This window comes from Hippopotamus amphibius, chromosome 9 (assembly GCF_030028045.1).
Source record: "Hippopotamus amphibius kiboko isolate mHipAmp2 chromosome 9, mHipAmp2.hap2, whole genome shotgun sequence".
NCBI lineage: Eukaryota > Metazoa > Chordata > Mammalia > Artiodactyla > Hippopotamidae > Hippopotamus > Hippopotamus amphibius.
The window spans coordinates 19461807-19475695 of NC_080194.1; the positions used below are offsets into that span (position 1 = coordinate 19461807).

Genomic DNA, 13889 nt, shown 5'->3' on the forward strand with positions numbered 1-13889 from the left:
TCTTGTTTTACAGGAAAACTTCTTATTGCATGAAAATAGTCTTGATTAGGTCTAGCAGGGCAGACCTCTGCCCCCACTTTTTTCCACTGCCTCCTTTGCCTCTCCTCCATTTTCTCCACTTTTATAAACTTTAACTTTTCTGCAAAACCCAACTCTTTCACTTTCTTTCCCAAATTTCTTCAAACCACAGAAACAAAAAAGAACTTATCATCTGGATTATGAATGCATGTTATTTATGGTACTTTATATATATAGATACTCAGAAGATATTTTAAATAAAGGTGCACATTACTGAGGAAAGAAGAAATTTTTGCTCTCATCAAAATAAAAGTGCAAAAGTTGCTCAAGTGACCATATTTGTACAAAGAACATTCCTGAAAAACATCTAATTGCAGTCATTGAAAACTGGGTAAATATTCATAAGCTTAAAAACCTGTTAACATAAGAGAAGAAGGTAGCATTGTATACTTCATATATCAGCCAATTAAATTAATGCTGATTAATATAAAGCTGCTTGCTATGTATTTCTGATATTCTCAGAAGTTTTGGAAAATGATTGGATGGAGGTGGATGTGAATCTAGAAAGAATGATGTCAAATATTGGCTTGGGGAAATTTATGTAGCTACATATATTTGAAGCCTTCAATTTGAATTAAGGTGGCATTTTTTCCTAGTGTATACGCTATCACAGGAGTAGTATGTATGTGTGTATATGCACATACATGTGTTTGGACAAGTGCACACATATGAAAGATGCATAAAAATACAGAAAATAAATGAAGAAGTGGTAACATTTATGTAACTGCTTGAGTTGCTACAAGAATTTACTTCTTATTTTACAGGAAAACTTCTTATTGCATGAAAATAGTCTTGATTAGGTCTAGACAGGACAGACCTCTGCCCCTACTTTTTTCCACTGCCTCATTTGCCTTAATGAATGAATTTGCCTTAAATGAATCTGTTGTTCTCATACCTCCCAACCATTGAACTCTATGATGGTAACACACTATTCTAACAGGATCTTAACTCAATGACAACATTACCATGAGTAAGTTTCTCTGTTAGGGTGGAGAAAGCAGAAGTATGGTCCCACTTGCCATGCAATCAGGAATTATCTGGAAACAAAGACTAAAAGAAATAGGTAATTCCCACCAGTAATTCTGAGCCAGAATATAACCTAATGCTCAAGTTTTTAGCTACTGTTACTCCCAGAATACACAAGATGTATAAATTTATATTGTTTATTCCCAAGTTTTATGCTCAAGGAAGAAATCTTTAGTTCAGTTAAAAAAAAGTCTTATCCAAGACTTACAAACTTCTAAGTACCTATTATTTAACAGAGATTTTTTTTTCCCCAAGAGAGACATTGTCAAGGAGGAGTGATGGGAGACTAGGAGTGCATCTTAACAGCATGTCTGACCACAGGGAGAAGGTTTATATTTAATAGAAATGAGGAACATACAAAACCAACATCAATAAATTCACTCTTTGTTAGGAGGAAGGTATAATTTATTAGTTTACGTAAAAGTTTATGAATTCATTTATTAAATGTTTCTGTTTATTAGCTGTCATCACATTCACGTAGGATGAGTTAGTATTATTCACACTAAAATGTTTGTAGGACTTGATCAACCTATATCAATTTAGGGAATAAGTGGGGAGCTGCTTGACAAACAGGGTCTTCAATTCTCCACTGCAAAAAAAAAAAAAAAAAGAGTAGAAAATAAATCTACTTCCCTTAAAAAATCACTGCTATTATTCAGGGCAATTCATTAACTATGATACACAATCTTAAAGAGATTATATTATAATCTTAAATTTTGTAGGCCTTAGAAAAGAGGGCTCAAATTGAAATGAAGAGGTAATAATCTAACCAAAATTCAATGCAGTCTCCTTAGGGAAGGCAGAATTGATTTTTCTTCATTTCAATAGTCTGACACACCTATTTCTTTTAATCTTTGTTTCCAGGTAATTCCTGACTGCATGGCAAGTGGGGCCATATTTCTGCTGCTTTCTCCACCCTAACAGAGAAAGTTATTCATGGTAACGTTGTCATTGAGTTAAGATCCTGTTAGAAATGTTACTATCATGGAGTTCAATGGTTGGGAGTTATGAGAGCAACAGATTCATTTAAATAATATTTTAATCCCAGAGGATTGATGCTCTTTCTTGATAAATGTGGAAATGTCTGAAAATAACTAATGAGACAGATCAGTTGGGTTTTAGGTGTCCTTGGTATGAGAAACTCCAGAACTGGCTAGTCCAGTTGATAAATGCTTTTTACTGTAGACATCTAAAGAATATTTTTAGCCCAATTCACTCATCCCAAGACTCACTGCAAAATTGACTTGTTTATATCACGGACATTTCTACTTGACCTTTAAAGTCAACTGTTGACCTTGTCAAGAATATAATAACTGCTCTGTAAAATGTGAAAAGAATCCACTGATGCCACTGAAATTGAATTTTCTCTCCAGTTGTGATAAAGCAATATCAAAGGTCTTTAAACAAAGTACGGGGCATCTGGTGTTGAATGTCACTAAATTACTACTATCACTATTAATGTTATCACAACTGCAGCTATACTACATTAATTTATTACTTATTATGCATTTGCATATAATCAGTTTTTCACAGTTCACCCAGCACTCTCATATCTGTTAGCTCACTTAATGACAATATCAGTCTTGTGGGATCAAAGCTATTCCCATTATAAAGTTAAAGCTATACTGGCTCCAACAGTTACTTATTTTGTTTGCAGTTACAAATTTACCAAGTGACAGACCCAGTTCTTCCAACTCCAATTTCAGCATCTTTTCCGCTATAACATGGATTTCTTCCTAAACTAATCTCTTATAAGACTCTTTTTTTCTGAGGAAAATTCCAATTGAGGATGAATAACAAGCTAGAGTCACACTAAGTACACCCACACCCACCACCTCCACCCATTTCCTCTCCTCCACAAGGGCAACAACAGCCCAAGTTGTTCCTCAATAGTCAGAAGAAACATGGAAATTAAAGAAGGAGATCCTTTGAAGCAAAGGGTTAGAATACAAATTAAAGGTATCACATATTCTTCAGATGCTACAAAATGAAATAAATTTAATGAATCTGAAAACTGAAAATACATGACAAAAGTAAAATCACCTTAATGCCTTTTTATCTTGGCTGTTGTGTCTCATGATGGCTCTACCTAAGGCTGCTGCTTCATTCAGATCCAACACAAGGACATGCTAATTGTTTTGATTTTTAAAAATATAGTTATGTGTGCAAAACAATAAATATTTGTGTAAAACTAAAATATTAATCAAAATAGCCTTTAAAAAGATGCTTTGGATACCTTAGGACATTTTTTTGTTCCTTCAGTAAGGGTTAACAACATCTTCATGATATTTGGAAATACTTTTAATTTTGACATTTACTTTCATATTTTATAAATCATTCAATTCCCCTCAGTCAACTGATCTGCAGAATTGTGGCTCTCTGTGGGGGAGCCTCCATGCTCAATGCTTAGCAAATATAGCCTAAAAAGCTTGGTATTATATATTTAATCATGCAAACCATCTGCAGGGATTTTGACATCATTAGCTCATAGAGATTTCAGTGTTCACCTATAATGGATTATATTAATAAAAGTAAAATGCCCAGAGGTCATCTTTTCTAGTTCTACCTTTTACTGACCTTGTTGTAACCTAGTATTGGTATTAAGAGCAAATTAGCCATCTTTGTATCCCCCTTGCTTTGCCACTTACAAATTAAGTGATCATGGGCAACCTCTTTAACATCTCTGTGCCTCAGTTGTTTCTTCTCCATTATAGTAACTTCTTCATTGACCCATTATAAGGATTAAATAAATTAAATTATAAAAAGCATGTAAGACAATGCCTGACACCAAGTACTTAATGAATTTATTCTTATTAATGTCATTATTATTATCATTAAAGATGACACTTTGGAGGAGCAGAGAAGTTGAAGCAGAGAAGTTGAAGAAGTTGAAGGAGTCATGCAAGATGGTTGGCAGAGAGAGGCACGTGAATTTAAACCCACATCAACACTTAATGAAGCAATTAGGCAGTAGGTACAGAAAAGAGGTATTGCTAAGGTTTTCCTTTCAAACTTCTAAAGGTTATAGACAAAAAAAAAAAAAACCTTAGAATATCAGTTCTGCATTTAAGAATCTGATTTATTACAAGGCATTTATACTTTAAAAAATAAGTTTTATTATTTTTAAACCCTTAATCCTTATAAAATGATTTCTCTGGGTACTACATTCCCTATTAATTTGACTTTATTTTAGAAATCAACTATAATTAACTGAAACAGTTAAATTAGCTATTAAATTACCAAAACGAAAGTACAAAGTCACACTAAAATGCTTCTTTCCTATATGTTCATTCACCTGTTCAGTGCCTCACTTGACATTTCAATGCACATAATGTCCCAGCATGTCAAAATCTCTATACATCTAATCCCTAAACGAGAATAAGTAACTCTCTAACCTTGAGCTGGATAGTTTTGATTGAGAATATTCTGATTAATTTGTCCTTGTACATATTTTTCTCTTCAGCCTCCGAAACAGCTTTGCACCAAGAACATAAAATCATTTTCATTTGTCAAATAATAATTATGCTGATATCCTCTACACACCACCTTGTCTTTTCCTTGGGGAGGCTAGTTTATGTTAAAATATAAACTAAATTTTTCTGATACTACCCAGGAAAGAAACAGTGTTGATGATATTTTTATAGAAGCAGTGAAAACGGAGATAAAAAGTTTACTTAGAACCGCAGACCAAGTTTATTAACAAATACCAGATTTCTGACTTTTTTTTAAGAAGTCTAACTATGTATTACTTCTAATGATGTAATATATGCATTTGGAGATGGATGGATTGAATCACGTATCATGTTAGGAAATACTGGGAGAGGTGACATTTTTGACTGCAAGCTGGATTTTGCACACACATGCAAGATTCAAGTAACATAAATTGGAAACACAATTAAAAGAGTATTACATCCATATAAACCTACATTTGAAACATTCCAAATTACTAATTAAACCAAATTTCCAAATGTATAATAATCAAATTATGTTTGCATAATATCTTCTGCTCAATCAGAAATAGTTTGTTTCTATGATATATTCAATAGAAAACTAAATCGTAAAAGTTGAATTGTAACTGGGAAACTACAACAGTATATCATTGTTGGCTATCACTATTTCTTGCTATCTCTGCCCTTTTCATATATGCATGTACCGCCATTTTTCTTAAAAGGTTTTTGGATTTTTCTTTAACATGGGAAAGAACAAAAACTACTAGAAGAGGACACATATGAAACTTAAGCTTTTGCTTGGGTCTTAGACAATGGCTTTTTAGGCATGGATTTGTAGCTTTGATTCAACTGCCATTTTACTTGGAAATATGGATATACAATTTAATGTCTATAGAAATCACTGAGGCCTATGCTTAAAGCCTGATAAATTCAAAACAACTTGGTAGTCAAGTTACTTAAACTCAGATTTTCAGAGGAATCTTCTAGAATATAGAGCCTTTCCTTGAGAAAATATCTATTGTTCAGATAATGACCTTTTAGTCACAAATCAGTGTCTATTCTGTCAGCAGCCTCCTTGCTCAAACATTTCAGAACTGAGTAGGGTCATGTTTGGGCTTTAGAGCTAAGACACACCAGATTTATAGCTGAGTCTGCCTCTTGGAGAGATAATGAGCTCCACATCCATTTCCATAACTGTAAAATGAAGATAATACCTGCCTCTTAGATACAATATGAGTATTTAATCAGCTGTAGAATGTCTAATAGGATGCAAAACAAGCTTTTTTCCATTTTTTTTTTCCAGTTTAGAAAGAGGCACCAAAGCTGAAAACAATAGGTAAAATGTACCCCCACATTCCAAAGAAAGATGCCAGGCACATTTATAGATTATAAAGCACATGGCTGCTTCCCTTAACACATCTTTCAACTCCTGTCTAAATATAAGACAATAAAGGAAATTAACAGTGAAAAAAGAGTGAAGACAGAGGAAAAGTGTTAGCCTGCTGTATAGTCTGTACACCTCCCCAGTGTACTTCACCTCTATCTCAAACGAAACGTGGCAGATTCAAGAAAACTAGTCCAGAGAGTGAGTGTGACTTCAGGTAAAGACCTGCTTTTCATCCACACATGAGCTCCAGCAATGAAAGGTTCTTAGAGCTTCAAGAGCCTGGAGTAGCAAGTGATAAATGTCTTCTCAGGAGAAACTGACCTGTGTTCTCTAGGGTTGCCATGCAAAGAAATCAATATCTTACTTTTGTTCCTGGAAAATTCTGAAGGACATAGGAGCTAGAGCTGTCCCTAATGACAAAGCAAATAGAGAAAACTAGAGTGTAGCTACTTAGCTGCTTACCTTTCTGGAATGTGCTGCGTGTAATATTATTGTGTTATCCTGTGGGCTAGGCAAATACTTGGAAGGAATAGAGCCCCAGACACCTTTAAAGGAACCTGCCTGTGAAGAATGTCTGCCAAAGTGAGACAATTTTTCTAAGAAAAGGCCTGTGCAAATTCTGTATGTGGGAACTGAGGAGGCTTTATAAAGTGTGAGCAGGGGACTGAAACCAATCTCCCAGGGAGGGTGGAGTAAAAACTCCAGGGGAGGTGTGGATGTTGGGATCAGAGAGACTCTCCAGAAAATCCTCAAAAACTATTCCATAAGAATAAGAGACACACACACAGAGAGAGAGAGAGAGAGAGGGAGACAGAGAAAAGAGAGGATTGCATTTGGGCAATCAAAGGTCTGATTACGATAGTACTAGTCAGGTAATACCTTTGTGCTTCATCTTCCCACCATCTACCAGCTCTGGAAGAGCCCACATGTCATAAAAACTGGAAGAGGAATGGAAAAGTAAGGTGAATAAGCAGTGAATATAAGGCAACCACCCCTGTCCCCGCTTCCCCACTGCTGTTTTTCTGCTGTTCTCAGTCCAGAGAAGGTGTATTAGAAATTTGGGCTGCTTTAACAAAAATACCACAAACTGAATGGTTTATAAGCACACATTTCTCATAGTTCTGGAGGCTAAGAAGTTCAAGATCATGGTTCCAGCAGATTTGTGTCTGGTGAGGACCTACTTCCTAAATGGTCATCTTTTCATTTTGTTCCCATATGGAGGAAGGGAACAGGGAGCTCTTTGGGGTCTCTTTTGTAAGGGCACTTATTCCATTCATGGGGGCTTCATCCTCGTGACCTAAACACCTCCTAATGGCTCCAACTTCTAATATCATCCCATCAGGGGTTAGGGTTTCATTATGAATTTTAGGGGAAGCAAATGTTAAATCTATAGCAGAAGATAAGTTAAACTTTGAACTGCATGAAAGGTTGAAGTTTTCAAATCATATTATTTTCTGAACTTTTTAATTTCTGAAATCTTGATTCTTATAAACCTGAGTGTGACTGGCAAAAGCAGAAGAATTGGCCTCTGTTATTGTTCAAGAGCAGAGAAGACAGACTTGACAGATTAATGTATAGAAATATTAGCACAGTAACCAAAGAAAAAATACATCCACATTCTTAAAGGATATTCTGTACTTTAAAATTTACTTTAATATGCCTTTGCAAACAAGATGTGATGTGATGAGTTTGTGCATGCATCTAAGTGGGTGGGTGTGTGCACATGTGTGTGAGAGATGTATGTGTAGGGGTCTCTTTCTTTGTTCCAATACTCTACACCCTAGGAGAGTGGGTATTGCTAGAGATAATCCACACTCTAGAATCAGTTACTACCAGTTCTTCACTATTATTATTTTCAGTCAACATCAACAATTTATCAATTAAAACAATGGATGCTAGATGTGATTTTTTATTGGTGAAAAGAGTGATGCTTAAAACATAGTTTATGTAGAAACAGTACAAAGACATTTTTGCCTTTACATAATAGGGTATATACAAATCTGGGAACCCCTATTCCAGATTTCTTAAGAATGGTTCTCTGGATATAAATTCCAAACAGTCCTGTTTTACAGCTCTTAACTCAAAAGGTATTTAAGTGCCTGACTCCAATTAGGTGAATCCTGCCCTTAGAATATTCTTGTGTTGCCTCAGATAAATCTTTCACTCAAGGCACTACTGGATCAACTAAAAGGACAGGCAGTAGGACTTCAGAAACTTACAGAACTGGAATGACTCTTTTACACTAGTCTGTTAATAAGTGGTTTGTATGTAGCAGTATATGTTGATTTCATTATAATGGGTAACAAGGAAGAAACACTGTCCACATCCACCTCTAACTATTCACAAGTCACTTTAATTATTAATAAACCTGAGTTGTGTGTGGCCATACTAAAACATTTTTTACTAAAATAATTAGCCTTCATTTGGAGATAAAAGAAAATAGCTTTTCTTCCTTTGGAATTATCAATAGCATAGCTTAGATTGTGTCACTAACCTCTTTTAACACCCTTGGTGGCTTGTCTTCTCAAAAAGAATAAAAGCTAAACTGCTTGTTTTGACATTCAAATCCAATCACAAATTGGCCCAACTTAACCTTCTTATCTTTCAATCTCTGTCTCACATAACCCATAGTCCAGCTATACTACTATCCATTTAACAACTATGTCCTGAACTGCTGCCAAGGAAGTGTATGTTTTGCCAAGTAAATCAGAAATGGTCCCTGCCTTGAAGAACAAAGTATAATGAAGGAAGTGTCCTAAGAGACTCATAAAAAACTCTTTTACCAAATATATGAAAAATGTTCTAGGAATTCAGAGGAATGATTGAATATCTCTGGTGGTTTTGGGGTGGCTTTAAAGACTGATTTTGATTTCTCAACTGCAGGTTTCTTTCTCATGCTTTTCTGTGGTGCACCATGATATTCCCTTTACCTGGACTACTTTACCACCCTCATACTTTAACTCTATGGAAAAACTGTATTCATAAGGAGTCTGTTCAAATGTCTCCTCTACAGTGTACTTTCTCTGCAGCTTCTTTCCCAACTCTCTCTGTCAGAACTTATCACTCCCAGTACTGTTTCCACAACACACTATTCACGAATTTACTACAGAACTAATTATGTTGCACTTTAGTAGAAGATTTAAGTGTCTGTCTCCCCACTAAACTGTTTTACAGATCAAGCTCTACCATGTGAGATTTTAAAAAGCGTTTTGTAAAATAACACATTAATGAATGGAATTATGGAAATAAATATAACTTAGAAGATTATTTGAGGTCAGTTAGAAATTCTGGCTAAGATACATTTAAGAAATTTTTGTTGCTGACTCTTCTATACTCAACCAGTTATATGATTAATATATTAATATCAAGGTTAAATATTAATATCAAGGAAGCTAATAGCTTGAACCTAACCTCCAGGGGATCAGCTGGCTTAATTCTATTCCAACATCAGCTGCATCCCAAACTCTAAATGATGTTTTTATAGATGAATATAAAGGTAACAATAGACTATAAGCGTAAATGAGAGTGTTCTGCATAAAACCATTAGTACAACTCCAATAGGGTTTTACTACTGGTTAATCTTTCATTTGATAAGCTGTATGTTAAGACCTCAAAGGCTTTGAGGGACATTTATAAAATATTACCTCGCATATTGATTCTATGGATGGGAAACAGACGCAAATATATTCAATGTTTTATTTACATAGTTTAAATATACAAATCATTACCCCTTCATGTAACTTACAGTCTCACTGAATTAAATGTATTACTACTCCACAAACATAACATTCATGAACTTGATATATTCATGGTTTCTATATGCTTGACTACATCGAAAATCCACAATATGATTCACTTATGATTTATTGACTTTACAAAATTGAATAGTATATGATTCACTTAGCTTCTGATCAAAGCCAAGCATCAGCTTATAATGTTATTTTTATTTCTCATCTTTTCTTCATTCATCATTTAAGTAAACAATAACTATTGAAAGTCACATACGCAAAAGTTTCTTTTGAAAAATTGGCCCTGGCACAAGGCAGAATGAAAGTCTGACTAAAGATACTGGATTAGAAGAAAAAATAAAGCTGATAGATATAATAAACCCTTGGTTCTTAGCCTGGGCATAATAGTTTTAGATACTCTCAAGAGTGTTTATCTATCACTTGAACATAATCTACAATATGGTGCATATGGAAATAAGAAAAGTATTTATTAACTGTTCTAATGAACTCTCTAGTCAATGTAACATTTTTACAACATAGATGCTAAAATGTTAGTGAAAACTGAAAAGATGGCAAGCATGGGCTGTGGTCACATGGTGTTACATATGTGGCCTTTGGTGATACTGTGATTCAGGAAGAATTTATCTGCTTTGGTAAATATTTCTTCAGTTTTGATTTGGGAAATCTTTGAAGATCTAAGATACATGGCTTATGAATGCCAAGCCTCAACTCCCAAAGAGTTAAGAAATAAATTAATGTAAAGATGCATATTCAATGAATATTTAAGATCTCTGTGGAGTGGTGTTAGTCAAGAAAGATTCAGAGATGAGTATGTTCTGAGTCATGCACTAATTCAGCAATTTTTTTTTTTTTAGTTTCTGTTGTATATAAGAGTAGAAATAGCTCCCAGTAATTTAAAACAAAACACCATGATCAAGAAGCCAATCTTGCCCTCTAGGAATCATCATACTTACTTAGCACTGTGCAATTCCCTCTTTTTGTGACTCCCCAAATATGTCACATATGTAATAATTTGTTTATTAGCCATATTCCATGACTTCCCTAGTTCTTCCTTTGACTAAAACACACATCATACCTTTAATAATCAATAACCTGTCAGCTCAATAGTTCACTCAGAGCACAAATCATGTTTGTCTTGATCAATCCCCCAAATTGAACACAATGTGGCACAGAACAGGCCCTAAATAAATATTATAAAAGTAATTACAGTAATTTAAAATATAAAAGATGTAGCTAAATAAAAATGTCATTATGTTATATGATAAAGATTATGATAGATTAATCAGCTATCAAGCTGTGTCAAAAAGAGCTTCACAGAGAAAGAGATACTTGAGAGAAATTCTGAAGAAAAGGAAAGGGTTTTCTAAGAGAAGACGCAGAGGAAAAATATTTCCTATAGTAGCAAACTATAAATAGCTATATAAATCCTGATATAAGCTAACTTTAAGAAATAACAGACTTAATTTAATTGAACTTTGGATTCAGACCAGCTTCAGTTAGAGACCGATTAATACTGAAAGATTACAGTAATATCCATCCCTTGGCTCCACTTCCTCTCAGTTTGCTCCACAGACAGTCACTGACAGCTCCAGGCTCTTACATCGTAATTGCCTCAGGTCTCAGTTCTAGCTTCATATCTTTCCCCAAACCCAAAAAGTAAGTCCAGAATTCCTAACTAAAGTCCTAAAGTCCACCAAATTGGGCAAGCACAGTCTCCCTTCTAAATCAATAAAATACTCTATGGTTGTGAATCAGTCAGACAAACTCCCAGAGAATATAGTTTTATCTACTAACATCAGTTTCCTCATATAAGGAAGATAAAATCCATTAACATTAGCGCCCGGGATATCCAGAAAATACAGGAACATAGAAAGTCATTAATATCAACAACTTCTAGAGCTACAGCGTCTTTACACAGAGTGTGAAAGAATCTTTGTCCCAGATCCTAACCAGATTGTTAAATATGACATCTCTCGGTAGTTATGCAAGTATAAATTTATGCCTAGATCCCATGACTGCATGAAACAAAAAACAGGAACATGAAGTACCCACATGGATTCCACTCTGAAATAGAACTGAATCAGGCTAGGCAAATCTGAGACCCCTGGAGGAGTTTCTGTAAACAGTCTAAGATTAGCCACTTCCTCCTCCTCCTACAAATTAAATAAATTTTTCTCTTTAGTGAGAGGAAGAGAAAATTTCAATGTTGCCTTGGGGACACATTAAGCTTCTATATGAGGCTTAGTTTTCATCTATTTTAGCTGCAAAAGGGTATACAGTCAGGAACCTAGAGAGCAGAGGTTAAAGCCAGAGTTTGCTAGACTTCCATGAGTTAAGAATGGTTGTTTGGCTATAGGCCCAGCCTAATGTTTGGAGGCCTTGACTAGAAAAAAAAAGGAAAGCTAAAATGGGTCTCCCACAAATAGCAAGCTGTCTATCATCAATACTGGCTAATAGTATTAATTTAGCATTTGAGGCTGACTACTCTATCCATACTTAATTTACCTTCCACTATCCCACAACAGGGATCTTCTACTCTAGCTCAGCAGGTCATTTCTTGTCACTATCCTACCAAAAACTGGGAATTTATCACCATATGTACCTTGAGAACTCTTCCTGTTGCAAGTGAAAGAAGAGTCAAGTCAAATGAGTCAAATAAGTCAAATGAGGAACTCATTGGCCCAATAACTGAAATACTTGGAAGGAAGGCTGACTTGGGGCATAGCTTACATTAGGGGTATAAACCATACCATTAAAGAGTAGGAAAGGGATTAACTCCCCAAGAGAAATCCAGAGTATTCACACTGGAAGAAAGAGGTATGTATGCAGGGGTGGCAAAAAATAAACTAGCAAACACAGGCATACACAGACACACAAATGAATGCTTTACGATACCACATTCTGTGGTCAGTCTACATCATTCCATCCCGCAAGAATATTCTTCTCCTTTCTTTTAAAAAGTCTGTCCTGCTTTAAATGTCTCTTTGGGCCATATTAATCTTTTCTTCTGAAAGTCCAGAATACATATTTTTTTTTTAATATCCTGAGAAGAGAACACTGTTTTATGTCAATGCAATGATGTCAGTGCTAAAACTAACACAGCCTCACTGATCTGACAAACTACAACCCCATCAAAAGGACTGAGCACCCACTGTCATCATGGAGCATCAACACTCTAGCAACCAGCAGAAACCAGGGTTCTAATGCAACCAATTTCAGTTAATACTCTTAACTACTCTGGAAGGTAGAGATTTACCACACAGGTAAACATTTACACCCTCATCAAATATAAGGAAATATAAACACATAAAGATTCACTGAATTTTCTGAAGTCACATAACTGAGAAATATCAGAGCAACCTCTGAACTCTAGCTTGATTCTATGGTCTAAGCAACTACCTCTCTATTGCTTTATATGAGGAATACGAATTTTAATTTACATAGGGTACTGGATTATTTGATAAATTCTATTTTTAGGTAGGCAACTTCTACTTCTATATCAACCAGTCAGTGTTCAGTTTAAATGTGTAGCTCAGAAATTTATAAAAATAAATGCCATTAACTTTTGGATTTACTTATGAGAAGTAGAAAGTGAGAATATTAAATCTAAGATTATCATTGTAGTTTATATATTCTATTCATAAACTGGAGCAAGAACCTTCTGCATAGAATTTTCAGAGAACATGAACAAGTATATTTAGTTTTTGAGAACTCAAATTATAGACCAAAAAAAAAGCAAAAGACAAGCAAAACGAAAGCTGAAATGTGAGAATGTGAAAGTAAGATACAAACATGGGAAACATGGGGGTAGTTCATTGGTTATCAAAAAATAGGCAAAATGCCACTATCAATAATAGGATCCACCACAGCTGACTCAAGGGATAAGCAATGGTTTCTTCAATTCTCTTGATTTAGATGAAAATTACTCCCAAGTTATGCAGCACAATGAGTTTTGAAAAGGCACAAGCATGATGGGTGAGAACATAGCCATGGGCAGTTGGGAGATCAGAAGCCAATGATTGGTTTCTCCAGTGTGCAAATTTATACTAAGCATTAAGCATTCCAAATTTTTGGTGACTTGCAGGACCTCACAGACCCTCCCGACAAAGATCCTTTTATTTTTTAATCAAATGCCTGTGGAAAAAAATCAAAGAATCTTTGAAAGAGGTACAAGTACCTTGTTTTTCAAATGAGGAAACA

The 13889-nt window shown here is 34.9% G+C and overlaps 1 protein-coding gene across 1 annotated transcript in view; it reads right to left on the bottom strand.

Moving 5' to 3' along the window:
* Window positions 1–13889, bottom strand: part of ANO3 (anoctamin 3) — a 451354-nt gene that overhangs the window by 425252 nt on the left and 12213 nt on the right. The window contains exons 2-3 of the mRNA XM_057749054.1: window positions 5971–5986; window positions 990–1006 (exon numbers count right to left, since the gene is read on the bottom strand). Coding sequence (XP_057605037.1) covers window positions 990–1006; window positions 5971–5986 — 33 coding nt within the window. The remainder of the gene's footprint in view (window positions 1–989; window positions 1007–5970; window positions 5987–13889) is intronic.